General features: G+C 45.5%; 1 protein-coding gene across 23 annotated transcripts in view; it reads right to left on the reverse strand.

The window, feature by feature from the left end:
* Positions 1–502: 502 nt before the first annotated feature.
* The window catches only part of Ppip5k1 (diphosphoinositol pentakisphosphate kinase 1), a 44,093-nt gene continuing 16,836 nt past the window's right edge, over positions 503–27,759 (reverse strand). For 9 of the 23 annotated variants that reach the window (XM_070005951.1, XM_070005955.1, XM_070005952.1 and 6 more), the window contains 14 exons: positions 26,393–26,534; positions 25,980–26,203; positions 25,521–25,648; positions 25,204–25,318; positions 24,923–25,030; positions 23,729–23,845; positions 23,424–23,588; positions 21,541–21,690; positions 20,485–20,575; positions 16,968–17,093; positions 16,214–16,276; positions 10,181–10,318; positions 7,391–7,504; positions 503–2,304 (listed from right to left, as the gene is read on the reverse strand). In XM_070005951.1, the coding sequence (XP_069862052.1) occupies positions 1,586–2,304; positions 7,391–7,504; positions 10,181–10,318; positions 16,214–16,276; positions 16,968–17,093; positions 20,485–20,575; positions 21,541–21,690; positions 23,424–23,588; positions 23,729–23,845; positions 24,923–25,030; positions 25,204–25,318; positions 25,521–25,648; positions 25,980–26,203; positions 26,393–26,534 (2,400 nt within the window). In that variant the 3' untranslated portion in view covers positions 503–1,585. Of the gene's footprint in view, positions 2,305–3,370; positions 3,468–7,390; positions 7,505–10,180; positions 10,319–11,851; positions 12,035–16,213; positions 16,277–16,967; positions 17,094–20,484; positions 20,576–21,540; positions 21,691–23,423; positions 23,589–23,728; positions 23,846–24,922; positions 25,031–25,203; positions 25,319–25,520; positions 25,649–25,979; positions 26,204–26,392; positions 26,535–27,759 lie in introns of those variants that run through there. The other 14 variants (XM_070005961.1, XM_070005960.1, XM_070005965.1 and 11 more) reach the window with 11 other exon arrangements.

Genomic DNA, 27,759 nt, shown 5'->3' on the forward strand with positions numbered 1-27,759 from the left:
GTGGCTCATGCCTGTAATCCTAGCTACTCAGGAGGCTGAGATCTGAGGACTGCAGTTCAAAGCCAGCCTGGGCAGGAAAGACCGTGAGACCCTGGACAGGAAAGACCGTGAGACTCCTATCTCCAATAAACCACTAGAAACCAGAAGTGGCGCTATAGCATAGCTCAAGTGGTAGAGCGCTCGCCTTGAGCAGAAGAGCTGAGGGACAGCGCCCAGGCCCAGAGTTCAAGCCCCGACAAAAAAAAAAAAAAAAAGGATATGATACTCTGGACAGGGGCGAGGGGGATGCTAAAGAGGTAAAGAGTTGACAGGCCCTAAGAGAGCTAGAGATAATTGGTACTAGAAACACCATATGTGATGGTGCTTTGCTATAGGAGGTACCTTCTAGGATGCCATATAGCTATAGTTTTATAACCCATTCCTGCTCAGCTATAGTCAGTCACAGACACAACTGGCTCACACTTATAGTCATTCTTAAATTCACAAGGACATCATCACCACCGTCATTCTCATTATTTCATGTTTATTGAGCACTCATAACGTTCCGGCCCCAGATTCCAATGACTGACTGTATCAACCCTCCTACCTACCCTTACTCCCATCCCTACGTCTTTGGGAAAAGCTTCATAAATCATATCTGGTCCTAAAGACACATGATAAAAGGACACATTTCTTGGGGACTCTGGAGTGTTTGGTCTTTGGCCAGTCTGTCCCTGGCAAACTACAGAAATATATATATATATATATATATATATATATGTATATATATATTAAATCTTTATTCATGTCTGTACAATATTCATCTCTGCTAACTGCTTAAAACAACCTGATTCTCTTTTTTCCAGCATCTTCTAAGCCAGTCTGCTCACAATAACAGGTGGCCCAACTTCACACACACCGACCCCAGAGAGTTATAAGTAGTTACTCTGAAGTTGCAACAGACTCCAATACCCATTCATCCCTAGAGCAACTTTCCAGAAGACCAGGACTAGGGCAGAGGGGCACTTGGACATGACATGGAAATACTCATAAGTCCAGTCTGAAGACGAGTGGGCAAGAGTGGTGTTTGCTTGGGAAGGGATCTCTGTTTTCTAGATGTTTCTGATGGCCATCTTGGACCTACCTGAGGAGTGCTAGTAAAGACAAACGCCTTCTGAATGCACAGGTCATCCAAAAGGGGCCTCGAGAAATTGTATACATGTCTCAGAAAGGTAAAGACCTTGAAGCCTTCTTCTTAAGCCTTTGCTGTCCACCCCTAATGGTGTCTTCAGCAGTTAAGTGGCATTTCCTTTAACAATCTAGGATTTCTGTGATGCTCAGAGTAGGTTAGGAAATGGCAGGCCGGTACCACTCCAAGGAAACCCTATTCAAGTTTAATGGCTAAGAGCCAATGGCAACTTGGAACATGAGACTGGCTCGACCTCCGAGCGCACCAACAGCACAGGTATGCTTCATGCCAAGAGGACTGCTTCCTCAGACACCTCTGGTGTGAGTCAAAGCCTCGCTCTGGCCAGTGAGTGAGCCAACAGAAAAGGTTGCTGGCTCAAATGACTGGGATAGTGTGACATCCGTAGTGAGAAAATGATTAATTACATGTTGCTGGTGGAAGGGGTAAGTGTTGGTCATGGACTCCAGCCTGGCTTTGAGGGTTTGGATCACTAAGCACACACTGAGCTTGGGGAACATCCTCTTTAGGCAGCTGATCAGTTACTTCGGGGGTCACCCAAGCCTGCTGATTAACTTCCTTGGGAACCGCCTGGGCCTGCTGGTCACTCTCTTCAGGGAGTTCTTGGGAAGCTTTAACCTCAGGGATATCTTGAGATAACAGACTGATTGCAGAAGCTTCCTGGGCCAGCCTGCCAACTTCCACTGCAAAGGCCTGCTGTGGATGGCTGAGCTCTTCAAGGATCTCTTGGGCGGGTCTGCTAACTTCCGCAAGGGTTTCATGTTCCAGGGCCCCACCGGCTGCAGGGAACCCATGGAGTAGCATGCTAACGTCCACAGAGACCTCCTGGCATGGCTGGCTGATTTCCTCAGCAACCTTCTGGTCTTTTGGCTGGCTCGTTTCTACAGGTAGCTCCTGAGGGGACTGGGTTGGTTCCAAAAGGTCTTGCTGTCCTTCCATGGGAAACTCTTGCATTCCATTCCCAGGGGCCTCCTGGAGCAGCCCAAAGCCTTGGTTTTCTTCAGTCGCATGTGCGTTTAGGGAGGTTTGATCACTAAAGACAAAATGGGAGTTGCCATCCACTGCAGTAGGGGAGGAAGGACCAGCACTGGACACAGTGCTGGAGGGGCCACTGCTATCTGTAAAGCAAAGTTGGGAGGCCAAGTCATACAAGCTGGAAGAGTAGGCTCTGCCTATACAAAATTCTCAAATGCTAGAACAGATAGTCTGTATTGCTCTTGGTTTGGGGGGGAAAGGGTGTGAATTAGTTCTGAGTTTGGCAGGTTCCTGAATTTACCCAACTCAGGAACTGTCACACTAGCCTCATGTATAGAAGAGGAATAGTTGTAAGGCTCACCTAAGATTCAGGAGTGAGATCTACTTCATTCTCCCCCCTCCCTCCCCATACACAAATATACTCCTGTCCCACCATGATTCCTGATTCCTACTTTCCTGTATATGAACAAGATTGCCTAGCATTTCATAATTAGGGCTATCTGACAAAATTGTAGCTTTTTTTGGGGGTGGGAGGCGGGTCACAGGGCTTGAACTCTGGGCTTGGGTGTTGTCCCTAAGCTCTTCAGCTCAATGAGAGCGCTCTACCACTTGTCTTCTGGTGGTTTATTGGAGATAAGAGTCTCACGGATTTTTCTGTCTGGGCTGGCTTTGAACTGCAATCCTCAGATCTCAGCCTCCTGAGTTGCTAGGATTACAGACATGAGCCACCAGCGCCTGGCTTTTTTTTTTTTTTTTTTTAAATCAAATTACCAGGTTCCTTCTCTGGAGGTCCTAATTCTACAGGTTTAGGGAGGGCAATGAGAAGACAGGAGGATGAGGGCAACATCATTCTTTAAAGAAATCTGTGTATTTCTCTTATTTGTATTCTAAGAGATAACCACAGAATGTAGGAAAACTTGATAAGTCAGAACACTAGGGAATAAATGGTTTACCTGAAAATAAAAGACTTGTCATGGATTCTCCAAATAATAGGGGGGGGGTGTCAGTCGTGGGGCTTGAACTCAGGGCCTGGGCACCTTCTCTAAGCTTTTTTGCTCCAGGCTACTGTTCTATCACTTTGAGCCACAGTGCCACTTCTAGGTTTTTTGGTTGATACTGGAGATAAGAATCTCATGGAATAGGGCTGGGAAGGTGGTTCAGAGGTAGAGTGCTTGCCTTGCATGCATGAGGCCCTGGGTTCGATTCCTTTGCACCACGTAAGCAGAAAAATCCAGAAGTGGTGCTGTGGTTCAAGTGGTAGAGTGCTAGCCTTGAGCCTTGAGCTGAGGGACAGTGCCCAGGCCAACTGACAAAAAAAAAAAAAAAAAGAATCACATGGAATGGAAGTGGTGCTGTGGTTCAAGTGGTAGAGTGCTTGCCTTGAGCTGAAGAGCTGAGGGACAGCGCCCAGGCCCAGAGTTTAAGTCCCACAACCGACAAAAAAAAAAAAAAAGAAAAGAAAAGAAAAGAATGAATCTCATGGAGTTTCCTGTCCTGGCTAGCTTCAAGCTGCAATCCTCAGATCTTGGCCTCCTGAGTGCTAGGAATACAGGTGTGAGCCCCCAGCCCCCAGCTCAGAAGATTTTGTTTGTTTTTGGTTTTTATTTTCCATCAGTTGTGGGGCTTGAACTCTGGGCCTCAGCTCTGTCCCTCAGTTCTTCAGGTCAAGGCTAGCACTCTACCACTCGAGCCAAAGCACCACTTCTGGTTTTCTGGTGGTCAATTGGAGGTAAGAGTCTCATGGACTTTTCTGCCCTGGCTGGCTTTGAGCCACAACCTCAGATCCCAGATTCCTGAGTATTAGTATCATGCTAGTAGCATGAGTCACTGGCACCTGGTGTTAGAAGTTCTTAACTAGACTGTGGGGAGAAGTTACTGATCCCTTTGAGACACTAGTAAAAGTCATGAATTATTGAAAATAATCATACGAATCTTTATATAAGATTCCAAGCTTCACAGGCTATATCAGAAACACACCCCCAAGGTTAACCTAAGGTTTAGGCCCTCTAGATCGTAGAACATAAAGTGCTACAGGACTACACATATATATCTTTTTTTAGTTGGTCATGGGGCTTGAACTCTGGGCTTGAGTGCTGTCCCTGCACTCTTCAGCTCAAGGCGAGCACTCTACCACTTGAGTCACAGCACCACAGCGCCACTTCCAGTTTTTGAGTGGTTTACTGGAGATAAGAATCTCATGCTGCCGGGCGCTGGTGGCTTACACCTGTAATCCTAGCTACTCAGGAGGCTGAGATATGAGGATTGCAGTTCAAAGCCAGCCCAGACAGAAAAATCCGTGAGACTCTTATCTCCAATAAACCACCAGAAGACAGGAAGTAGCGCTGTGGCTCAAGTGGTAGAGCGCTCGCCTTGAGCTGAGGCATGCAGGGACAGTGCCCAAGCCCAGAGTTCAAGCCCCACGACCAACCAAAAAAAAAAAAAGAGTCTCATGGACTTTTCTGCCTGGGCTGGTCTGAACCGAGATCCTCAGATCTCAGCCTCCTGAGTAGCTAGGATTACAGGCGTGAGCCACCGGCGCCTGGCTTCAGGACTGCAGATATTATGTACAAAACATGAACCAGTGGGCTGAGAATTTGGTAAAGTGCTTGCCTAGCATGGCATGAAGCCCTGAGTTCGATTCCTTAGTATGACATAAACAGAAAGAACTGGAAGTGGCACTGTGGCTCAAGTGGTAGAGCGTTAGCCTTGAGCACAGAGAGGCTCAGGGACAGTGCCCAGGCCTTGAGTTCAAGCCACAGGACTGGGAGAAAGAAAGAAAAAAAGAAAGAAAGAAAGAAAGAAAGAAAGAGAGAGAGAGAAAGGAAGGAAGGAAGGAAGGAAGGAAGGAAGGAAGGAAGGAAGGAAGGAAGGAAGGAAGGAAGGAAGGAAGGACAGACAAAGTCAAACCTGGGTAGAAAAGTCTGGGAGAGACTCCATCTCTAATTACCAGCAAAATACTAAACTAGAGGTGTGGCTCAAGTGGTAAAGTACTAGGCTAGTGAAAAAGAAAGCTGAGTGTTAAAGACCTAGAGTTCAAGTCCTGATACTAGCACAAAAAAGGATGGGAGGAAGATAAAACAATAAAAAATATGAAGAAATGTTCAACATCTTTAGCCATATATGCAAATCAAAACCATGCTAAGATTCCATAGGTGTTGGTGGCTCCTGCCTATAATCCCAGCTGCTCAGGTGGCTGAGATCTGGAGGACAGAATTACTGGAAAGGAGGTGGAGCTGTGGCTCAAGTGGTAGAGCACTAGCTTTGAGCATAAAAATTGAGGAACAGCCGGGCGCCCATGGCTCACGCCTGTAATCCTAGCTACTCAGGAGGTTGGGATTTGAGGGTCACGGTTCAAAGCCAGGCCAGGCAGCAAAATCTGTGAGACTCTTATCTCCAATAAACCACCAGAAAACTGGAAGTGGTGTTGTAGCTTAAGTGATAGAGCGCTAGCCTTGAGATGAAGAGCTGAGGGACAGCGCCCAGGCCCTGAGTTCAAGCCCAACAGACAAAAAAAAATATTTTTTAATAAAATAAAATTTCTAATAAAAAAAGAAAAAAACAACCCAACCTGTTGAGATTGTTTTAATGGGGGGAGAGGGGCGAGTAAGGAAGAATGACAGAATACATTGTATGCATGTGTAGAAAGGTCGGAATGAGCCCCTCCCCTTTGTACAAACTGGCATATGCTAATAAAAGAAGAATAAAGATCTTAGACAGTTCAACTTCTGTATACCACAGGATAATTCCAACCCCTGTCTCTTCTTCTTTGACCTCTAGTAGGCAAGTAGTCTGTTTCCTCCCTCCCTCCTTTTTTCTTTTCAGCATTGGGTATTTGAACTCAGGACTTCTTGCTTGCTTAGCTGGTACAATACTACCAAACCATGCCCTTATTTTCCCATGTGCACGTGTCATATTTATAGATGGTATTTTAACTATATATTAAAGTACTATGGTATCAATAAAGACAAATTTAGAAAACAACAGACAAATAGAAAAGTTGCAATTTCTAAACTTGCAATTTCTCTCTCTCTTTCTTTCTCTCTTTCTCTTTCCTTCTCCATTTCCCTCTCCCTTTCCTTCCCCCTTCAAGGAAAGAAGAGGCATGTTTCAAACAGAGAAAAGAACATGGTTTGGGCTGACAGATTCAAAAGACATGGAGAATGTTTCTTGTATAGACAGACCAACTAAAAGAAAATGTTTCCCAATGAAAGGCTGAGAAAAAAAATGAAAGAAAATGAAAAACTGCAAGCTCTGTCTCCCTATTATAAAATTTGTCTTTAGGAGTCAGAGGTGGCTCATGCCTGAAATACTAACTACTCAGGAAACAGATCTGAGGATCTGTTGAAGCCAGCCCAGGCAGGAAAGTCTATGAGATTTTTATCTCCAATTAACCACCAAACAAACAAACAAACAAACAAACAAATGGGGCCAGGAATGTGGCTCAGCAGTAGAGTGCTTGCCTAGCATGCATGAAGCCCTGGGTTCGATTGCTCAGTACCACATATATAGAAAAGGTTGGAAGTAGTGCTGTGGCTCAAGTGGTAGTGTTCTAGGCTTGAGCAAAAAAAGCTCGGGGACAGTGCCCAGACCCTGAGTTCAAGCCCCAGGATTAGCACACACACACATTCACATACATACATACACAATTTGTCTTTGTATTCAGTTGGTAGTCTCATTCACGCAAATCAAAGAGTCAGAAAGAATCAGAAGAGGGAGAAGTGTAAGCCTTTTCATACATACTCCAGGAGAGAAACAAAAGCGCAAAGACCAGGTAAATGTGGGACAATCTGAAACCTTGGGAATCAAGTAGAGTACCAGAAGGCAGCAAACTTGTACAACAGCTGATCATGATGCTGCAATATGAATCTTTGCTTTGGCCTGTCTGAGTAAAGGCATGTTTGATTTCAGTCTTTCCCTAGAAGCAGGGTGATAAAGAAAGGATTTTTCCTCACTAGTGCTTCACCTGTATCCCTACCTCCCATTACCACTGGTATCTCTTCTTCCCTGGAGTGGTCATTTCTCTGACAGCTACATAACCCAAACTGGCTATGAACTCATGCTCCTCCTGCTTCTGCCTCCTGAGTGCTGGAATTACGGGCATGAGCTACCACTGACAAGTCTTCGTCTTTTAACTCTCATTTTCCTTCCCGTTATACAACAAGTCTCTCATCCATCAATCTCTCTATCCCTTTTGATCTTTGTCTAGATAGTTACAAAGGTATTACTTACACCAAGGGGGCTTCTCTGAGCGTTGCCGGAGTTGCAGGGGAGGTGAATGAAGAGTACGGGGTGGGGAAAATGGGCTGTCTGAAGCCTGGTTGCTGTGCATAGAGTCAAAGAGGGCTGTGTAGGTAGAGAACAAAAACAAATGAAGAAGAATCCAGGAACTACAGATTCTCAATGACAAGTCAAAGTCAACCTACCTTTCCTCCAGCTGGAAAGCAGCTTATCCTGGGGACCCTTGCCCAAACTATTTTCAACTTAAAAAAAAAAGTAGTTGACAAGCCGGGTGCTGGTGGCTCACACCTGTAATCTTAGCTACTCAGGAGGCTGAGATCTGAGGATCAGAGGTTCAAAGCTAGCCCTGGCAGGAAAGTCAGTTAGAGTCTTATCTCAAATTAACCACCAGAAAACCGGAAGTGGCGTTGTGGCTCAAGTGTAGAGCGCTAGCCTTGAGCTAAAGAGCTGAGGGATACTGCCCAGGCCCAGAGTTCAAGCCCCAAGACCAACAACAACAAAAAGTAGTTGAGAGGCTGACACAACCAATATCCATACATTTATCTCCTATATTTAACATATTATGATTTTACCATTTTTGCTTCATTTATTTCTTCATGCTTAAGTTCTTTATTTTCTCTCTCTTTGACAAAGGCTTAAATGCAGCTTAATAAGAGAACCTTTTCAACAAATGCCGCTTGGAGAATGGCAGACCCATTGAACAAGCAATCCTTTTTTTTTTTTTTGGTAGGTCGTGGGGCTTGAACTCTGGGCCTGGGCGCTGTCCCTCAGCTCTTCAGCTCAAGGCGGGCGCTCTACCACTTGAGCCACAGCGCCACTTCCGGTTTTCTGGTGGTTTATTGGAGATAGGAGTCTCATGGTCTCTCCTGCCCGAGCTGGCTTTGAACCACGATCCTCAGATCTCAGCCTCCTGAGTAGCTAGGATTCCAGGCGTGAGCCACCAGCGCCCGGCTGAACAAGCAATCTTAACGAGTAACTCACAACTTAGAAAACAACTCAAAATACGCCGGGCACTGGTGGCTCATGCCTGTAATCCTAGCTACTCAGGAGGCTGAGATCTGAGGATCACAGTTCAAAGCCTGCCAGGGCAAGAAAGTCCGTGAAACTCTTATCTCCAATAAACACTCAGAAAACTGGAAGTGGTGCTGTAGCTCAAGTGTAGAGCGCCTGCCTTGATCTAAAGAGCTGAGGGACAGCGCCCAGGCCCAGAGTTCAAGCCCCACTACTGACAAAAACAAAACAAAACAAAACAAAACCCTCAAAATAGATTAGAGATGTATTTAAATGTGAAATTTAAATCTTTTAGTACAAAACATAAAAGGTAAGTTGGGGGCTGGGAAGGTGGCTCAGTGGTAGAGTGCTTGCCTTGCATGCCTGAGGCCCTGGGTTTGATTCCTTAGCACCACATAAGCAAAATGAAAAAAAGCCGGAAGTGGCACTGTGGCTCAAGTGGTAGAGCGCTAGCCTTGAGCTGAAGAGCTGAGGGACAGCGCCCAGGCCCAGAGTTCAGGCCCCACGACCGGACCCCCCCAAAAAATAAAATAAAATAAATCAATAAAAGGTAAGTTGTATGATCATATTGACAATATGTTTTCTGACACAAAAGTCTATGGGCATACTCTATGAAAGAAAAGATGTAATAAATTAAAATTATTACCTCCATGAACATTATTGTCAGGAGACAAAAAATGCAAGTCATACATTGCTCAACAATTTGTATATCACATATCTTATAAAGTATTAGTTCTCAGAAAAACACTCAAAAATTAATAAGAATAATCTAATTCAAAGTTTATAAAATATTGGAATGGATTCAACTGGGGGTAAGAGTCTCCAGCTCCTGCCCAAGCCGGCTTTTTTTTTTTTTTTTTTTTGGGTCCAGTCGTGGGCCTGAACTCTGGACCTGGGCACTGTCCCTCAGCTCTTCAGCTCAAGGCTAGCGCTCTACCACTTGAGCCACAGCGCCACTTCCAGCTTTTTTTTTTCTGCTTATGTGATACTGAAGAATTGAACCCAGGGCCTCATGCATGCAAGGCAAGCGCTCTACCACTGAACCACCTTCCCAGTGCCCCCCTCTCTATTTTTTTTTTTTTTTGATTGGTCATGGGGCTTGAGCTTTGGGCCTGGGCACTGTCCCTGAGCTCTTCAGTTCAAGTCTAGTACTCTACCACTTGAGCCACAGCACCACTTCTGGTTTTCTGGTGGTTAGTCGCCTGAGCTGGTTTTGAACTGTGATCCTCAGATCTCAGCCTCTTGAGTAGCTAGGATTACAGGTGTGAGCCACTGGTGCCCAGCTTCCAAGCTGGCTTTCAACTGGATCCTTAGATCTCAGCCTCCTGAGTAGCAAGGATTAAAGATATGAGTGAGCCACTAGCACCTGGTGATTATAGATTTTTTAAGTCTACTTTTGGATCTCTGTGGATGTATAGGTATCTCTGGTTTTTTGTTTGTTTTTGTTGTGGTGATTGTTTGGTGGTTCTGATGTTTTAACTCAGGGCCTCCCACTTGCTGGGCAGGTACTTTACCACTTGAGCCAGGCTTCCGACCCAGCTTTCTGCTGAACAATTTGGAGATGAAGTCTCAACAACTGTTCTACCCAGGCTGGCCACAAATCATGATCCTTCATCTCTCAGCCTCTTGAGTGGCTAGGATTTGAGGTATGGGTCATCAGCACTCAGCTAAACTATCTTTTAAATTTATTTCTTCTGTACTAAGAACCATGGGTATGGAGTTAGAGGCTGGGGTACAGAATGAGATTATTATTATTATTATTATTCATACCTGCTGAGGCCTGCACATGGGCGTCAGTGTGGCGTTGGCAGACATTACTCAGAAATTCACTCACTTGACGTAAGGAGAGGGCATTATGCAGTGTTTCCAGGGGGTAGATAGTGGGCACCATGGAGCACCCTTCGAATCCTGTTGGAAAAAAAGATGAGCAAAGTCAATGTTATTTCTGCCAGACCTACCCCCCAACTGGCCTTTGGAAGCATGGAGAGTCCCTGGGAGCCATGAGAAAGTCTGTGGCGTTGTAGAGTATGGGGTATCTGAGATTTCCAGGACAGGGAACTCTTTAGAGCCCCTTAGGAAATCTATTTATATCATCTCCAGCTTTCCTAAAAAGTCTACCTGTTAAAGCCTCCAGGCAAATCAAATCATCTGTCATCCTATCTACAGAAAGCCTGTAAATGTTCCATGGAAAAAAATAAACAGAATCCCAGTAGGGTCAACACTAACATTGCTCTCAACTTTCTAGGGAAATAAAAACAATGATCCAGAGGTCAGAGGTGAAGTTATAGCTCTAATATGAGGCAGGGAGGCCATGGAGCTGGGAAGAAACAGCAGATTTCAGGTATCATGAAAAAAAAAAAAAAAGAAAGAAAAAAGAGAAAACATCAAAATAACAGATTAGGGAAAAGGGCATGGGATCTGAGGAGAGGGGTTCATGCAATTTAAGATGTGGGTAGAAAGGCTAGAATACTTGGATGCAAACTGAAAGAACATGCACGTACACATGACGCTCAGCTGAGGAAAGCTGCATGCATGAACAGGGTGGGGAATGGAAGTTCTTTCTTGGTCATTTCCATCACATAAAGAAGCTTTTCCCTTTTGCTGTACTAGAAGGCTACAGACTTGTAAGGATCTTTCTACTCCATCAGGAAAAGGAGGCAAAACTCACAGGAAAAAGAAGAAATCCTGATTCTCTTCCTCCAAACCCAACAATTCCAAGATAGGTCTACCTGGCTGGGTAGGGTAAGAGGCAAACCTAAATAAGTAACTTAGTCCCACAGACTATTGTTGGAAAAAAAAATACCCCAATTGGTGGGCCAAGAAACACCATCCCAACCACATTCTAAGAATTCAATCTTTCCAATGCCTCCTCTACATCTCTCTAAAGGCACTATGAGTAGGCAGGACAGCGATATGTACGTAAGACCTAAAGCTCCTATTCAACAATGACTAAAGCCCATCATCCTGAACTATGATACCTGATCATCTTCTAAATGCTAGCTTTTGTTTGCCTCAAAAATATAATTGAGGCTGCAGTGCCTCAGCTTCCTTCTACGATCTAGTGGCAGGAGGGCAGAGGACTCTCCAGCTCCTCACAGTGGTTAGAAAAACATATGGACTTGAAGATAGTGGCCGCAGAGGATTATTAGAGAGGTAAGAACAGATTCCAGGACAAGAGATCTCTCCTATTCTGAACAGAATCAGGGGACGGGTGACATTAGGGGACAGTGAGAAAGGAGAATAGGAAGGGGTTGAGCAGCCAATGCTACAGCTACCAGGCAGCCTGGCCCCAATCCCATTCAAGCAACCAAATGCAAGTCACATAACCTTAGGGCAGATAGGAGAAAGGACTAGATGGGCTGTCCTGCCAGAAGTGCAATAAGCAAAGCAACCAGTCCCAAGCCAGGGTAGTGGCAGCAGCCAGCCTGTGACAGGGGGTACCGTAGAGGCACTCGGGGTCATCCTGGCCTGAGCGCAGCCAGTTCCGGAAGAGGCGTAGGTGGTAGGAGCACTGGTGCAGGTGATGCGCCAGCGTGGCATCCAAGGAGACTGGCCGGCCCCTTGGGCAGTCAGAGGAAAAACTGCGCAGCAACCGGACCACAGGGTGCTGGTCATCCAGCAGCTCTGGAGGGGTGGGGAGATCACGGTAGGAAGCACAAAGATAAAGAAAGAGAACAGGGAGACAGAATGAGGAGGGCACTGACTTGGAGCATGACAGGGCGTTGGGGGTGGGGGGCCGTTCAGATCCAAGGTGAGCTAAGAAGGAAGCAGAGATGGTCAGAGCCGCTGGCATCCCTTGCAAGGAAGAAGAGCGCCGCCCAGTAAGGCTCCAAGAAAGGACCAACGAGGCCTCGTCATACAAGTCCCTCTCCTTCTTCATTGAGCACAACTTGGTCAGTACTTGCAGAGAGCAGTCACACCATTCTGAGTAGGAATGAGCTCGTACTTCTGTGGCTGGGATTTCTTGGGTTCCGGGGTTCCTGGTCATTCTTGGACAAACTTAACTGTAGCCCAATTTTCAGGAGACTGGATTTATGAGGCTGGGCTACAGATGAACAGTTCAAAGTCACTCAGAGAAGAGGCGTAAGAATGGTATTGGGTGTCAAGATAAATCTAATTCTAAAAAGGCTCTTGAAGGCTCAGGAAAGACCCTAAGGAGCAACTCCTAAGATGACCATAGACAGGGACTAGTGCCAGGCAGCTGGCACAAAAGACAGACAGGAAACCAGATGTAGAATGCCCTTGAAACAGTGCATGTAAAAAATGACACTAAAAAGTATCAGTTTTAGCTAATCATCCTCTTACTCTTGTTCTAAAAAATATTCCAGGACATGGAATGACACTGTGTATCTATCACAGAGGCTAAAAATGAGATAATTTTATATTTTGTTTCCACTGCTGATGAGAACAACTGGGTTTCCTTTAGCTGGTGAGTGAAAGAGCTTTGATTCTGACTCCTGTCTGTTTTAGCTCTTGGTAACCTTTGTGGATGCATGAGATTCGGCTACAAATGGTTGAAGGCAGTGAAAAGCATATGGTAGTGGCACTAGGAGTTAGTAAGAGGAATAGCTGAGAAAGATCTTGTGGAAAGGTATTGGTGTGTGTGTGTGTGTGTGTGTGTGTGTGTGTCTTAAGACCAGATATAAGGATGGGTAAGAACATGAGTACAGGAGACTGGTATAGAGAAGGCAGGGTCAGGGCAGCTCAGAATGACTGCTCAGAATTCTCCAGCTAGAAGTGGTCCCACGAACAAATGGTCTTCAGAGATACATTAGTGTGGATGTCGAAAGAGAATTCAGCTCTACCTAGGTTAGTTTAGTGAACACTGACTATTCCAATGGATCACACAGCTGTGTGGGCCCCTAGAAGATAAGGGCTTGACCAATCCATTGGGCACACTCTGACATTCTGGATGAGGAGGATCCACAGTCTCTTCCCTCCCTCCCTTGCCCTGTTATTTATTTTGGTCAGCGTACAGCTACTAGTGATGGGCCATCCCCATTGTCTCTTGGATACAGACATAGGATATGACAAAAAAAATTATCAAGAATAGGCAGGGATGAACTGAGGACCGTTTTTGCATCCAAGAATGGAGACAGCATGACCTTGCTGCCTGTCCCAAGCCAGATTCAGGTTGCTCAGCTGTTTCAAAGCCAGATAGCATGCAGGGAGATGGTACTGATGGGACTGTAGGTGGGCACACTGCTGCTGATAATCTGCCACAAGCTGTTATAGACAGCAACTATTCTGTAATCACTGAGTCTAGCTGAGCAAGACTGTAGCCAGGGGGGTAGAGCTTAATTTAGTCTTAAAGATCAAATTAAATCAAATCAATCTTCTTCAGCAAGAGACACAGAGCTCCAAATTTTTCCTTACCACAGTTAGATACCAGCTCCTGACTTCACAAGCACATTTAGTCTCCCAGCTTATACACGAGAAACATATGCAAGGTGTTCAAAGAGCTCTCGGATTTCTTTTTCTGCACTATATCTGACTTGTCCAGGTCTTTCTTCTCACCTCCTTATGGGAATATCGGTTATTTTCTTCACCTGGTGAGTTCTGCCAGCCAGAGTTTTGAGGAATTGGTGATATATAGGTTTGAGGATCTGTTTTATAAACCTAGGTCTTTTTTTTTTATGGTGCCCAAGAAACTAGGAGATGTGTGATTTATCTAGAATTTCAAGGCCTTCGGGTCTAAATTATAGAACTTAAGTTCCCAGCTCGGGGTTGATACATAAGGCTTTATTCTGGGGGTGATTGCTGTAGTACATGATGGCCAGAAAAGCTTGAAGCTAAATGAGCAGGCATAGCCACATGGCTCTGAATGGGGACTCTGCCATCAGCACAAATGAAAGCCAGGGGGTAGAGGGAAACTAAACAAACATAGACTAATCAACTTAGGGAGAGATTTCAGCAGCGCCTAACAGAGAGATAGGGCCTGATAGGGCTAAAATCTAGAACCTCCCACTGGCTAGACAACAGGAGATCAGCAGGGGGAGGTTTTTTTTCAGGGAGAAAGTCAAGTTAATTCTACCTTCCTCAGAGTCTTAACTCTTGGACAAAAGAAATTTATATATAGCAAAACCGGATTTATCTTGAGGATGAGAGACAAGGAAGAATAAAACCCAAAGTGTGATACAAAAGAAAAGAAGTTCAACAGGGAGTGAGCCTAGGGTTCTTCTGCCAAACTTACAGAGATCAGAATTCTTCAAGTTTGGTTCTCTCCCTCCCTCCCCTCTCTCTTGCTCTTCTCTCTCTCTCCCTCCCTCCCTCCCAGTCTGGGGCTTGAACTCAGGACCTGCGGCTGACCCTGAGCTTTTTTGCTCAAGGCTAGTGTTCTACCATTTAAGCCACAGCTTCTGGCTTTTTGGTGGTTAACTAGAGATAAAAGAGTCTCACAGGCACAGACTTTCCTGCCTGAGCTGCCTTTGAATTCTGATCCTAAGAGCTCAGCCTTCTGAGAAGCTAGAATTACAGACATGAGCACTGGCCTCTGGAACTCTTCAGTTTTTGTGTTTTTTCTTTTTCGGTCATAGTACTTGAACTCAGGGCCTGGGCACTGTCCCTGAATTCTTTTGCTCAAGGTTAGCACTCTGCCACTTTAAGCCACAGTGTTTCTTTCCCATTTTCTGGTGGTTAATTGGAGGTAAGAGTCTCACAGACTTTCCTGCCCAGGCTGGCTTTGACCTACGATCTCAGCTTCATAAATAGCTAGGATTTCAGGTCTGAGCCACCAGTGTCTGGCCAGTATTTTTTTTTTTTTTTAAACACAAATCTCCAAACTCTCTACCTTAGTGAGGGCTTATCTAATTCTTCAATGTCCTTGCAATGTACTCATTCCTAGGCCTTCCCAGAATCCCCAGCAGACAGCTCAAATCTTCACTTTCAGCTTCTCTGAGACAGTTTTGTCATTGATAAGCGAGAACCTCACTGAAAAACTTCATTTAAACACTCAAGGTACAGGGGCTGATGGTATAGCTCACTGGTACAACACATAAATATTACACATGAGATCCTGGGCTCAATCCCCAGCACCAAATTAATCCCAAATACAACAGGAAGAAAAACAAGTATGGTTCTTTCTTCTTTCCCTATGATCTTCTACTCCTTTTCCTCTTTATCCCAAAAGAAGCTGGGCTCTTATTTTCTAGGCCCAGGTACTAGGTTAGTAGTGACATAAAGCAGATGTCAGGAGCACAAGAGCCACACAAAGTACACAAAAATGGCAGGAGATAGGCATATGGAGATGGGAAACTAGATATTCAAGACCCGTTCCCTTACAAGTAAGTTTGGGAACCGGGAATTACAGCATTTCTTCAGAAGATGAACAAATTATCATCCACCCCCATGGAAAGAGTTAGAGAAAAATAGGAAGGTAACATTATATACGCTGAGGAAGGGAGAAGAGAAGAAATGAGCCCAATCTAGGCAATACTATTCTCTTTCTAAAAAAGGGATCATTATCACCTCTGTATACCGCCTGGCAGTCATGTGATAGGAAAGGGACAGTGAAAAAAAAAAATCAATGTTTTGGTGGTGACGTAGACAAAAGTGACATAATGGTGATGACGATGATGATTATGGAAGTCAGACCCTGAGTTGCCACAGGGATAGGTCAGCCAGGCTGCAGCCAAGGCTAAAGTTGTCTCAAGGGAAATGTCCCAGGAGGGACACTTAGTTGAGTGAGAAAGCAGGGTGTCAACACAGTGGGAGGAGAGGCAAAGTCAGTGTCGGAACTCAGAGGTTAAGTGTCTGGAGGTGACATGGTGAGGAAGGATGGTTTTGAGTCAGAAGCAAACGTACCGTTAGTCGGATGCTTTGCAAACGACACAGAAAATCGTTTTACGGCCGGGACAAACAAGAGCTCTGGGGAGAAAAGACATCATGGGGATTACACCCACCCCTGTGCCCACCCTCTGCTTTGGAATTTGCCCACCGTCAGTATATTCTGTTCTTTAGTCCATTACCGGACCTGGACCCATTCTCACCCCTTAAGATTCCTGACTACCACCTTCCAATCTTTTCCTTTGGATGGAAACTCTTAGTAATCTCCATCGTCCCTACCACTACTGGCCCACAACAATCATAATTTTTGCCATCATGTCTCTCTAGTCATTCGGAAATAAAATCTGTGGAGAAACTTCCCTTCCTTTCCCGAATCTCTTTCTACCTTCACCTAGCAACTTCCCCCATCCCTGATTTCCTGAATGTTAATCAATGCTCCACTGCATTCATCCTGACCATGGGCCGTCCTTTTGGTCCTCCTCACCCCTACAGACCAGAATCCAGGAAAGATTACGAGTTGATGCAGCAAGGCTGTATGTGGGAGATTATGAAGGGATAAGCATAAATAAGTAGTATTTGTATGGTGACAGCAAATGCAAATGGAAGGGTGGAAGGGATCTTGATTCCTTCTCCCATGTATTGATGAGAAAACTGGTTATAAGGCCATTGCCAGTGCCATCTTGAGCATGAATATATCTGGAGCTGTGTCCTTGCTGGGAGGCAAATGAAAAGAAAAAAAAAAGAGTTGCCCCCCCCAAACCCACCCACATACCATCTCGATGCTTCAGACTGGCAGGTGGTAGCTTTTTGCCATGGCTGCGGGCGTAGTCCTGAAGATTCGGGGCGCTGGAGGAGCCGCCCAGCACTGTGGTGCTGAATAGCCCTGTGCACTGTGAGCCTGCAAGGCCGGGAGTGTATTAGTAGCCACGCAAAGCTGCATACAGAAGTACACACAACTTCACAGGAAAACATCAAGACACACACACACACACACACACACACACACACACACACACACACAACCATTCAGCACCACAACCACATGGCTCTTCCACATAATGACAGACAGCATTCACTACCGCCCAGAGCCACACAGGGCAAGCAAAGTCAGGATTCTCCTGAAGATCTATGTGGTAGAAACAAGAGGCTGCTGCGGAAACAGTGTTAGTCGTATTAGGGAATTCAAAGCTACTGAAAGAGATTAAGACTGTGGTTTCTAGGTGGCTCTCAGAATTGCTAAAGGAATAAATAAATCCCTCTAGATTGACTTAGATTTAATTTAGTGCCTTTTATTACGAATATAGGATCTGAAAACCCAGAAACCTATTCCCTTGTAGATCTGAAAGGAAAAGCTTTGATCGAAACTCTGGGCTGGGTTTTGAGCACATGATTGGAACCCTTCCAACTGTTTCTAAGTTTTCCATCCATCATCTTCTTTCTTAAGCCCTTTTTTTTGACCATCCTCAAGAATGAGAGTATGAGACTTGTTGCAAGAACTCAGAGAACACTTAACGTTTTTCTCTTTAGGGACAAAGAAATACACATCCAAAAATGTTTCCTTTGTTCAACGTCAAACAGTTTTATAAAGACTGAAGGAAATCTTGAATCTAGGTCTCTACTCTGAGGATCAACTATATTTGCTCAATTAAAAAAGAAAAACTGGGCGCTGGTGGCTCACGCCTGTAATCTTAACTACTCAGGCAGCTGAGATCTGAGGATTGCAGTTCAAAGCCAGCCCGGCCAGGAAACTCCATGAGACTCTTATCTCCAATAAACCACTAGAAAACCAGAAGCGGCTTTGTGGCTCCAGCAGCAGAGCACTCGCCTTGAGCTGAAGAGCTGAGGGATAGCACCCAAGCCCAGAGTTCAAGCCCCACGACTGACCAAAAAATAAATGAATGAATAAATAAATAAATAAAAAGAAATAATAGGGGGTGGGAAGGTGGCTCAGTGGTAGAGTGCTTGCCTTGCATGCATGAGGCCCTGGGTTCAATTCCTCAGCAGCACATAAGCAGAAAAAGCTTGAAATGGCGCTGTGGCTCGAGTAGTTGAGCATTAGCCTTGAGCTGAAGAGCTGAGGGACAGTGTCCAGGCCCAGAGTTCAGGCCCCATGACCGACAAAAAAATAAAATTAAAAAAAAATATTTTTTTTTCCCAAAGAGAAAACAGCATTTCTGAAGTCAAGATGGACACAAATTGGAAGGCAAAAGTCAGCCGAGTATATGCAAAGTATGCCTATTGTGCTAGTCACTCTTCTAAGAAGAAAGCAGGAAACAGTAACAGAATGACATATATATTTTCTGTTCTCAAAACTTTATTGTTAAAAAAAAACTTTATTGTTTTGTAAGCCCTATGATCAAAACCAGATGCCCATACACATAAGTTCAAAGAAACCAAAGAGATTCTATTGGGGATCAGTCAGGGGAGTGAATAGAACTTGAAGACTATCTAAAAAGAATGAATCAAAGCCAGTCACTGAACCCCAGTATCTGACCTAGCATCAGATTCACTCCATGTGTGCTACCACTATAGTTCACAAAGACAAAGAGGTCATGAAGAGATTTGTCCTCCACTTCCAAATTACACCTTAGCCAAAACTCTACAGAGAGAGCTGGATAGAGTGTAGAGGAAGCCAGTTTTTCTGGATCCCACAAAGAAAAGATCATGATTTTAAGGGTCCTTGGATTTTACAGTCAATAGGGAAAACAGAAAACTCAGGTGACAAATGATTTCAAGACTTTTCTAGACAGTCACTTATCCCACCTTTCATGCTCAAAGGCTCTAGAATGGGATCCAGAGAGTAATAAGCATTGCTAAATATGTCTGCTTTCTCTCAGAGAAGCCAAAACTAGCTGGCTGCATCCCAGACCACCCCAAGCTGTCCTATATTTGCTACCTCTACTAAACAATTTTCTGGTGCAATCATGCCAACACAGCGCTTCCCAGTCCTCAGATCATCTCCGAGGGTTGCCTCTACCTTACCACCACCATCTGTTAACCAGTTCTGTGTCCCTGCATCTTTTGCCTCATTCTTTTTGTTTGTTTTTCAGATGGGGTTCTCACTATGTTGCCCAGATGATCCCTGAACTCCTGGGTTCAAGGAATCTTTCTGCCTCCAGTCCTCAAGTACCTGGGATTACAGGTATGTGCCATGGTCCCCAGCTTCTTCTACATTATCCTTAACATAACTCCCACTTCACGGGACCAGATATACCTTGCCACGTCTCCTGCCTCTCTGAAAACTATTTTTTACTGGGACTTCTGAGGAGAAAAGTCTGTATCACAGACCTATATATTTGCCATTTGTTTCTCAGGCCTCAAACCATGTAACTTAGTTCAGGGGTCTAGAAGGAAACCTACATTCAGAAAATTAGTCTGCAAAGTTACCAAGGCATTTAATCTCCTTACTGGTCTAAGTGATAAAAGCTTAACAGAGAGAATAATAGGACAAGTTTTGTGTTTGTTTGTTTGTTTTTTAAACTAAGAGAGCCAGGGAACAAGTTCAGACCGCACACAGTCATCTCTGACCTCCAGTTCTAATTACTGGCTCACTTAGCCATTATGTTTAGAGATAACCCCTCCCAAAGACCACCTCCCCCTCCCAAAGAATACAATACCCTCTGAGGCTTGGTCCTTCCTGCAGTCTGTGTTCTTAGAAAAGGTTGAATGATGCTCTCCCATCCCTTTGCAGGGATCAAAAAATCAAAGAGTCACTCCCTCAAAGTCCTGAGAGAGGCCTCTGCCACTACACCAGTCTCAGATTTGTCCCTCAATCTTTCGGAAGGAAAGGAAAAAAGTTACAGGATTAGGACAGGATGGAGGAGAGGTCATGGAGGTAGGAGGGGCCAGAGCAGGGACATGAAAAACAAAGGTTTTATAGGAAGACAAATTCTCCATACGAGGAATATGACAATTATGGGGTCACAAGTACCTCTATTTAGAGCTCTGTCACTGTTAACTCTGAGGGTTCAGAGTCTCCATGGGCCCTTAAGGTCTTGGCTAGAGGGACAGATAAGGAATGAGAGGGAAAGCCAGAAAAATCCCCCTCATTCAGGGATCTGGGGCTTGGTGGAGAAAACAAAAGATAACACCTTCCTGGGACATAGACAACCATCTGAGATCCATGTTCACATCTAACTATTGCTTCTCCCACTTTATCCTCCCTGCCCCACCAGACAACTCCACTGACTAGATTGTCCCAATTCCCCTGACAAAGGTTTCCTACAGTAGAAAATAAACAGACAGACAACCCTTTCCAACAACAGGTGTGAGATGCTGGAAAACCGTACCTAGGCCACTCTGTTTTATCTCTGTTGGTGGCCGTGAAGAAGAAAAGAGCCGGTAGCCACCAGGTCTTGAGGATGAAGTCTCAGAAAGCACCTGCAGAAAAAGGACTCCATATTACCATTTAGCCACCTCATCCCAGAAGTATAAAACCAAGGTCCTGCATTCTTGCCCCTATAAAGCCAAGCAATGTCAGAAAGTTTGGAAGAACCACAGGCTTCTTATGGGGGAAGAGAATGAAAAGGAAACAGAGTGTATTTGCAGAGGGAACTGTTCAGGGAATCCTTCCTTGCTAGATGCTACTTCTGTTTCTGAGATGTCTGCCCTCACAGCCCTCCCACTCCAATCTGAGCAATCATTACTTGATTATTCCCAATTCTCAGATTCCCTATGCTTATCTGTCCTACCCTAAGACACAGAAAAAAACCAATCTTAAGGGCTCAGTCACAAATAAATCTTGCTACTCTCTCTTCTTTCCATGGGGCATCTGTGATTACTGAGCATACTGTGTCTTTTAGTTAAACCAAGAAGCTTACTCCACCCACCCCTTCACCCCCACACCCCCAACTCCCTGCCATCCAACTGTAACAACTCCTGGACATTCCTGATTTTGCCAAATGCCCACGAGGGCAATCACACAACCACACACACACACACACACACACACACACACACACACACACACACACACACACACACACACACACACACACACACACACACACACACACACACACACACACACACACACACACACACACACACACACACACACCATATAGCTAGTGCTCTAGATCTCTAGATCTGAAAAGGCAGACCTGATTTTGCCAAATGCCCACGAGGGCAATCACACAACCACACACACACACACACACACACACACACACACACACACACACACACACACACACACACACACACACACACACACACACACACACACACACACACACACACACACACACACACACCCCATATAGCTAGTGCTCTAGATCTCTAGATCTGAAAAGGCAGAGGCAGAGGCAGGATCCCCCAAAAGAAGGTGAGGCAGGGAGGGACACCTGTGTGCAGGATGCCAGGTGAGTGGTGGACACAGCCCGGGGCTGTAGGCCGATGGCTGGGGAAGGCCGGGGGAGGTCTCCTGACCTCCGGCGGCGCCGTCCCCTCAAGGGGATCAGGTCCAGGTTCCCCGTGCACTGCATGTTCATAACCTGCAATTAGACCGGGTGGAAAGCCGGTCAAGGCTCCTTTAACTCCCAGGCTCCCAAAGCCCCAGTGCCCATCGGGCAGAGCTAATTAGAGAGCTGGAGAGGGTGACCAGCTAGGGCACAGCTTCTATGAAGGTCACAAGCTTTGTACATAATCTAAAACAGTTCAAAAATATGAGATGAAAAGAGGAGAGAGAAGATGTCATTGAAAGGATAAGATAGTCCAATGCCTAAAGAGCCAGGAGAGGAAATATTAATATTACAATTAATATTATAAGGCTGTGTGACCAAGGAGAGAGAGAGAGAGATTTTCTTACAAGGCTGAGGAACATATCCTGGGCAGCCATCATCCTGGTTGAGCCAGGGTCTAAGCAACTTGAGTCGCTGAAAGGAAGGAATATGATTACAATAGGAAGCTTCCTGAAAGAAGTCAATCTCATCAAGTCTGAGAGAAGATGCAGAAAGCTCTCTTTTGCCTATGTCTCCTGCATTTAAACCAAAGGAGAAAGGGTTTCAGCACAAGGGTGTAAGAAGACTGTGTGAATGGGGAGAGGCAGATTGTTGATGGAAGATAAGGTGTTATTCAGGCCACTTGATCTATTTCCCATGAGTCTGTGGAGTATGCAGAACGCTAGGGTTACCCAGTTACATCAACACCTCTACAGAAAACAGTGCCTATACCAACTGAAGAAACTATGCACATTTATCATATCACCTTCAAACCATCAGCAAAGTAAAAGATGAGTCCAGAAAGGAGACTGTCAGTTTGTCTTCTTAGCTTCCTCTAAAATCCAATCTGTAAATTTCTGGCTGAAATCTATAAAAACTCATTACAGAGTCTTCTGAGATATCCCTAAAATGGAAAAACCCAGCTATAAGACAGAGAATTGTCACAGCGCCAGGTGAACAGTCATGGCTTCACAGCAGCATCCAACTCACAAAGTCAGAGTCTCCGAGACACAGCAGCAAAAAGGGTATCTCTGGGCCAAAGAAGGAAACAGGGAAGAGACCAGGACGAAAACCTCAGAATAGTTAGGTCGATGTAATGGGAGATCAATGACAGTTCCTTCCTCTAGATCTGAAAGCTAGAACCAGAACTAGAAATGAATCCAAGAATAGCAGAACACAGGCCCCAGCGGTAAGCCTCCTCGTTAGGAGAGAAGGACAGACAGACCTCTAGACTGATCCCTTTCTGGAACAATAGTAGCCATAGCCCTAAAAGGGTTAAAATGTCAGGTATTTGCTTATTTTTTTACCCAAGGCACCAAAAAGAGAAAGACCAGTCTTTAAAATCAATTATAGTTACTATAGTTAGTTAATGAGTGTCTGTAAAATGGTCACCACTCATATTTTATGGAGGAAAAAAAAATGTGAGGCTTAAAGAAGTTACCTAGGCAAGGTCACACAGCTCCTAGGAGCCAGACTAGTAAGTTAACCCAGAATTCATGCTCTTTTACCATATATCTTTCTGAAGAACTGCCTTTTCAAATCCATCTGGAGGTCGCCTCGCTCATCCCTTAAAACCTTTCTCTCTCAGACACCCTTACTGGCAAGTCTTTAATATCAGAAGATTCAACTAGCTTTAAGAAGTTCTACTGAGAGGCCAGTTGTAAAAGAGAGAATAAGTAACACGTATCAGGTCAGGGGCAAGGGAGACTCCAAGGGAGTTAGGGAATACATGGATATTGCTACGACTGCTCTCACCCATTTATGTCTTCCCAAGCCCCTCTCCTTACCTCCATGGACCCAGCTTTCCGGTTACGAATGAGGGGTGATCTCCTTGGGAGGCCCGGGCCCTCGGAAGGCTGTGGTGAAGTCTGCAATGCCCGGTCTGGCTCATCTGATGCCTTCCCTGGGCACAGGTTCTCCATGCTGCCTTGATCTGTTTTTATCTCCTCATTCTGTTCAGTCATGGGCAGAAAGGAGAGGCGTGAATGATTTCCAGCCTCCTAATACCAAACTCCCTAACCTTTTTCCAATCAATTTCCTCTCACTTGATTCTTAGATGTCTTTACTCCCCAATCCCAGCCCTTGGACCTACCTCAGAAGAGGCTGGACGGAATCCACAGCCGGCTGGGGCAGTGCCGTCTTCCTCAACGCCTTTCACTCCAGGGCTGAAATGCAGCTCCACATGGAACCGCTCCTCTGATAAGGGATCCTAAGGGGTATCACCAGATGGAGGGGCAGTTGGGAGAAGCTGGATGTGGTGGTAGAACAGGCAGAGGCAACAGAGAGGAACTCCAGAGGATACATCCTCCCAGAGGGGCTTACCCCAGCTGGGGCTGATCTGGTATAGGATCCTCGTTCCTTTGTTTCTCACTATGCATAATTCATCACTCCACTTGACTTTCAAATTTTGGAGGTCTATAAACCGTCCCACCCACCTCTTATAATTCAGCTTTGCTCTGGTACAAATACATACAGCAGCACTCTGTGAAGACATCTTTGTGGAGCCAGGTGCAGAGGGAACATATTTGAGGGAGAAAAGACTCCCAACATCATCCCAAATTCTGTCCTCTCCCTCACATCAGAGCTGTGTTCTAGCTTATCTCTCTGGCTCAACATCACTCCAAAACATATTTTTCTATTCCAAAAAGAACCTTCTGGATGTTGTGCTGTGTTGAAGTGCTCCATCAAGCTAGACTCTACAAACTTTAAGGGTAAGAAAGTTCTCCTCTGTCTCTCTTTCTCTGGTCATAGGGCTTGAACTCAGGGCCTGGGTGCTGTCCCTGAGCTTTTTTTGTTCAAGGCTAGCATTCTACTACTTTGAGTCACAGTTCCACTTCAACTTTTTTTTTTTTTTTGTAGTTAATTGGAGATTAGGTCTCACAGACTTCCCTGCCCCAGGCTGGCTTCAAACCACGATCTTCAGTTCTCAGCCTCCTGAGTAGCTAGGATTACAAATGTGAGCCACCAAGAACCCTCCCCCATCCCGTCTCTCTTTTGGCGGTTGTGGGGCTTGAACTCTGAGCCTGGGTGCTGTCCTTCAGCTTTTCAGCTCAAGGCTAGCATTCTACCACTTGAGCCACAGCGCCCCTGTTTTCTGGTGGTTTATTGGAGGTGAGTCTCCTGGACTTTCCTGCCTGGGCTGGTTTTGAACTGTGATCCTCAGATCTCAGCCCCCTGAATAGTTAGGATTACAGGTGTAAGCCACCAGCGCCAGGCCTCTCTCTTTTTCTTTAATGGAGGTAGAAAGAAGGGGACCTCTCCTCATCCCGCCCTTTTTGCTCCTCACCCTTGTGTTGTCCTCATAAAGCATGATAACAATCTGGGTCATGTAGTTGAGCTCTGAGATGGCACTAAGATAAGCCAAAGCTCGCTGCCATTGTGCATCCTTGGTTTCCTACCAAACACAAAAAGAGGTAAGCCAAACGGCCAAAGCGAGTCAGGGGATGGGCAGGGAGCTAAGGAGAAAAAAAGAAAACTTGCAGAAACACAGAAGTTGGGGGGTGGGTGGGTAGAAGAATGCTAAGAAAAGATGTTCATGGGCTCAGAGGAAAGAAGGAGCATCCTTACATCAAGAAGTCCCCCATAACGGAAGACACTGAGGAGGGAGTGGACGTGACTCTCACTGGTGAAATACAGACGTGTTCGAACGTGGCGGCCTGGGGAGAGCACTCCTCTGGAGTACCTGAGGTAACCGTGAAATGACAGAGTCAAATAATCCTTTTCCCACCCTTCTGCAAACTCCCTCCTCCCACAAAAAAAAAGACTCTCCTCTTCATCCCAAGATCCCCCCCCCCTTCCTGGTTCCCCAGGCTGTCCCAGTCTTGATTTCCCAGTTTCCAACATGCCCCTCCCTCCATCCAGCACCCCTCCCAGCCCTCCCTCACAGGGGATGCAGCTTGTTGACAGACTCATCCTCGTGAGTTCTCTGCAGGTCAAGTAGTATCTTCCGCAACAGTGGAAGACAGAAGCCCACAGCAATTTCCAGTTTCTCCTCCCGACTGATCCCGTACTCCTAAGGGGCCGTAGGCCAGGAATAAGTAACTCAATGAGTCTTGTTTTTTCTCTTTCTTTGTATTCCCAGCCCCACCAAAATCATGCCCATCTTCACCTTAGGTCTAGGGCTTCTTTCCTATCTATTACATTCCTCCTCTCCACACGTCTAGGCAATTCACCTCAAGTACTTAATCCAGAGCCAGAGTGGATTCTGAGAATTATAGCAACTTAATTAATTGCCTCTCTAAATTTCCTTTCTCTGTTCTCCAAACACCTCTCCTTTCCACCTTCCCTCTTGATTCTTTCCCCAATACCCTTCTCCCTAAGTAGATGCCCCATGTGAGACACACCTGCGGAATGACTACATCAGCCAGTGCTTTAGACAGACGGAGCAACTCTGCTGTGCCTTGAAGTCCCAGACTCGCATTGTGCTGCACATCATACTTGACACAGTCATAGATATCAGGGATCTTACTGATATCATAGCGCCCACTCTTCTGTCGAAAGTCACGCTCCAGCTTGCTCCAACGTTGTAGCATTAATTCTAGTGTCTCGCTGTGGTAAAGTTGTAAGTCTGGGAGGAAAATGGGCAGTCAGATAAAGGCAAAGATTTGACCTCCAACAACAGACCCTGGGAACTCTGGAGAAGAACCAGGGGGACAGGGATGCCTTATTTCAGACATTTAGGAAAGCACCCAGGAGTGCATAAGAAATGCATCAATACCTGAGACCTTACGGGGAAGACAGTAGTGCTCAGACCCACCTACAGACTTGGGATCCTGCATCCGTTCCCGGATCTGGTGGGTGAGGTTTTCAATCAGGGAAAATACCTGATCACAGACCTTCACAGGATTCTGGATGATACTCATGGAGTTGAGCAGGGAAGTGCTTCCAGTGGGAGCCAGCTGTGGGGAAGAGAGAGAAGAAAATAGATACTGATCCAATTGCCCAGATGCCTGTGAGCTTATTATAGGTCTATTTTTTTTGGCTCACTTCAATGAATATTCTTAGGCTAATGGACATACTAGTTCTGGGACCTTCTATACATATGTGTGCTAGCACATAGTCATCTAAGAGGGTCTGATCTAAAAGCCTTGGGGTGCAGAAAAAATAAAACATACCTAAGCTCATCTCTTGGAGATGCTAAATAGACATGAAAATACTCTAGATTAAACCAAAAAAAAATCTCTAGAATATTTTGATGAATAAATATTACAAATAATATTACCCTGCCTGGTCCTAGAATAGGAGGTCAGGGGAAAACATAGCAAATGCAGGTAATGAGCTCAGCTACTAGCTCATTTAGGAACCTATCAGAAATAGTTAGATGAATGTACATAATGCCACCAAACAGTGTATTTAAAAAAATGGCTTAGGGGCTGGGAAGGTGGCTCAGTGGTAGAGCGCTTGCCTTGCATGCCTGAGGCCCTGGGTTCGATTCCTCAGCACCACATAAGCAAAAAGAAAAAAACCCGGAAGTGGCGCTGTGGCTCAAGTGGTAGGGCACTAGCCTTGAGCTGAAGAGCTGAGGGACAGTGCTCATGCCCAGAGTTCAGGCCCCATGACCGGACCAAAAAAAAAATGGCTTAGAGGCTGGGAATGTGGCTTAGTGGTACAGTGCTTGCATAGCACGCATGACGCCCTGGGTTTGATTCCTCAGTACCGAGTAAACAGAAAAAGCCGGAAGTGGTCTGTGGCTCAAGTGATAAAGAGTGCTAGCCTTGAGCAAAAGAAGCTCTAGGACAGAGTCCAGACCATGGATTAAAGCCCCAGGACTGGCAAAAAAAAAAAAAGGCTTAAGTGAGCCAGGCATAGTGGTTTAGTCTTATGACAGTTTGTGTCAGATTTGGCTGCCAAATTAAACTTGATGACAAACTTATACAAATGTCTTTTCAATTTTTAAAAGTGCAGATAGGATAGCCGGGTGCTGGTGGCTCACACCTGTAATCCTAGCTACTCAGGAGGCTGAGATCTGAGGATCTCGGTTCAAAGCTAGCCCGGGCAGGAGAGACCGTGAGACTCCTATCTCCAATAAAACCACCAGAAAACCGGAAGTGGCTCTGTAGCTCAAGTGGTAGAGTGCTGGCCTTGAGCTGAAGAGCTGAGGGACAGCGCCCAAGCCCAGAGTTC

The sequence above is a fragment of the Dipodomys merriami genome, unplaced genomic scaffold (genome assembly GCF_024711535.1).
Source record: "Dipodomys merriami isolate MVZ:Mamm:240054 unplaced genomic scaffold, mDipMer1.0.p SCAF_69, whole genome shotgun sequence".
NCBI lineage: Eukaryota > Metazoa > Chordata > Mammalia > Rodentia > Heteromyidae > Dipodomys > Dipodomys merriami.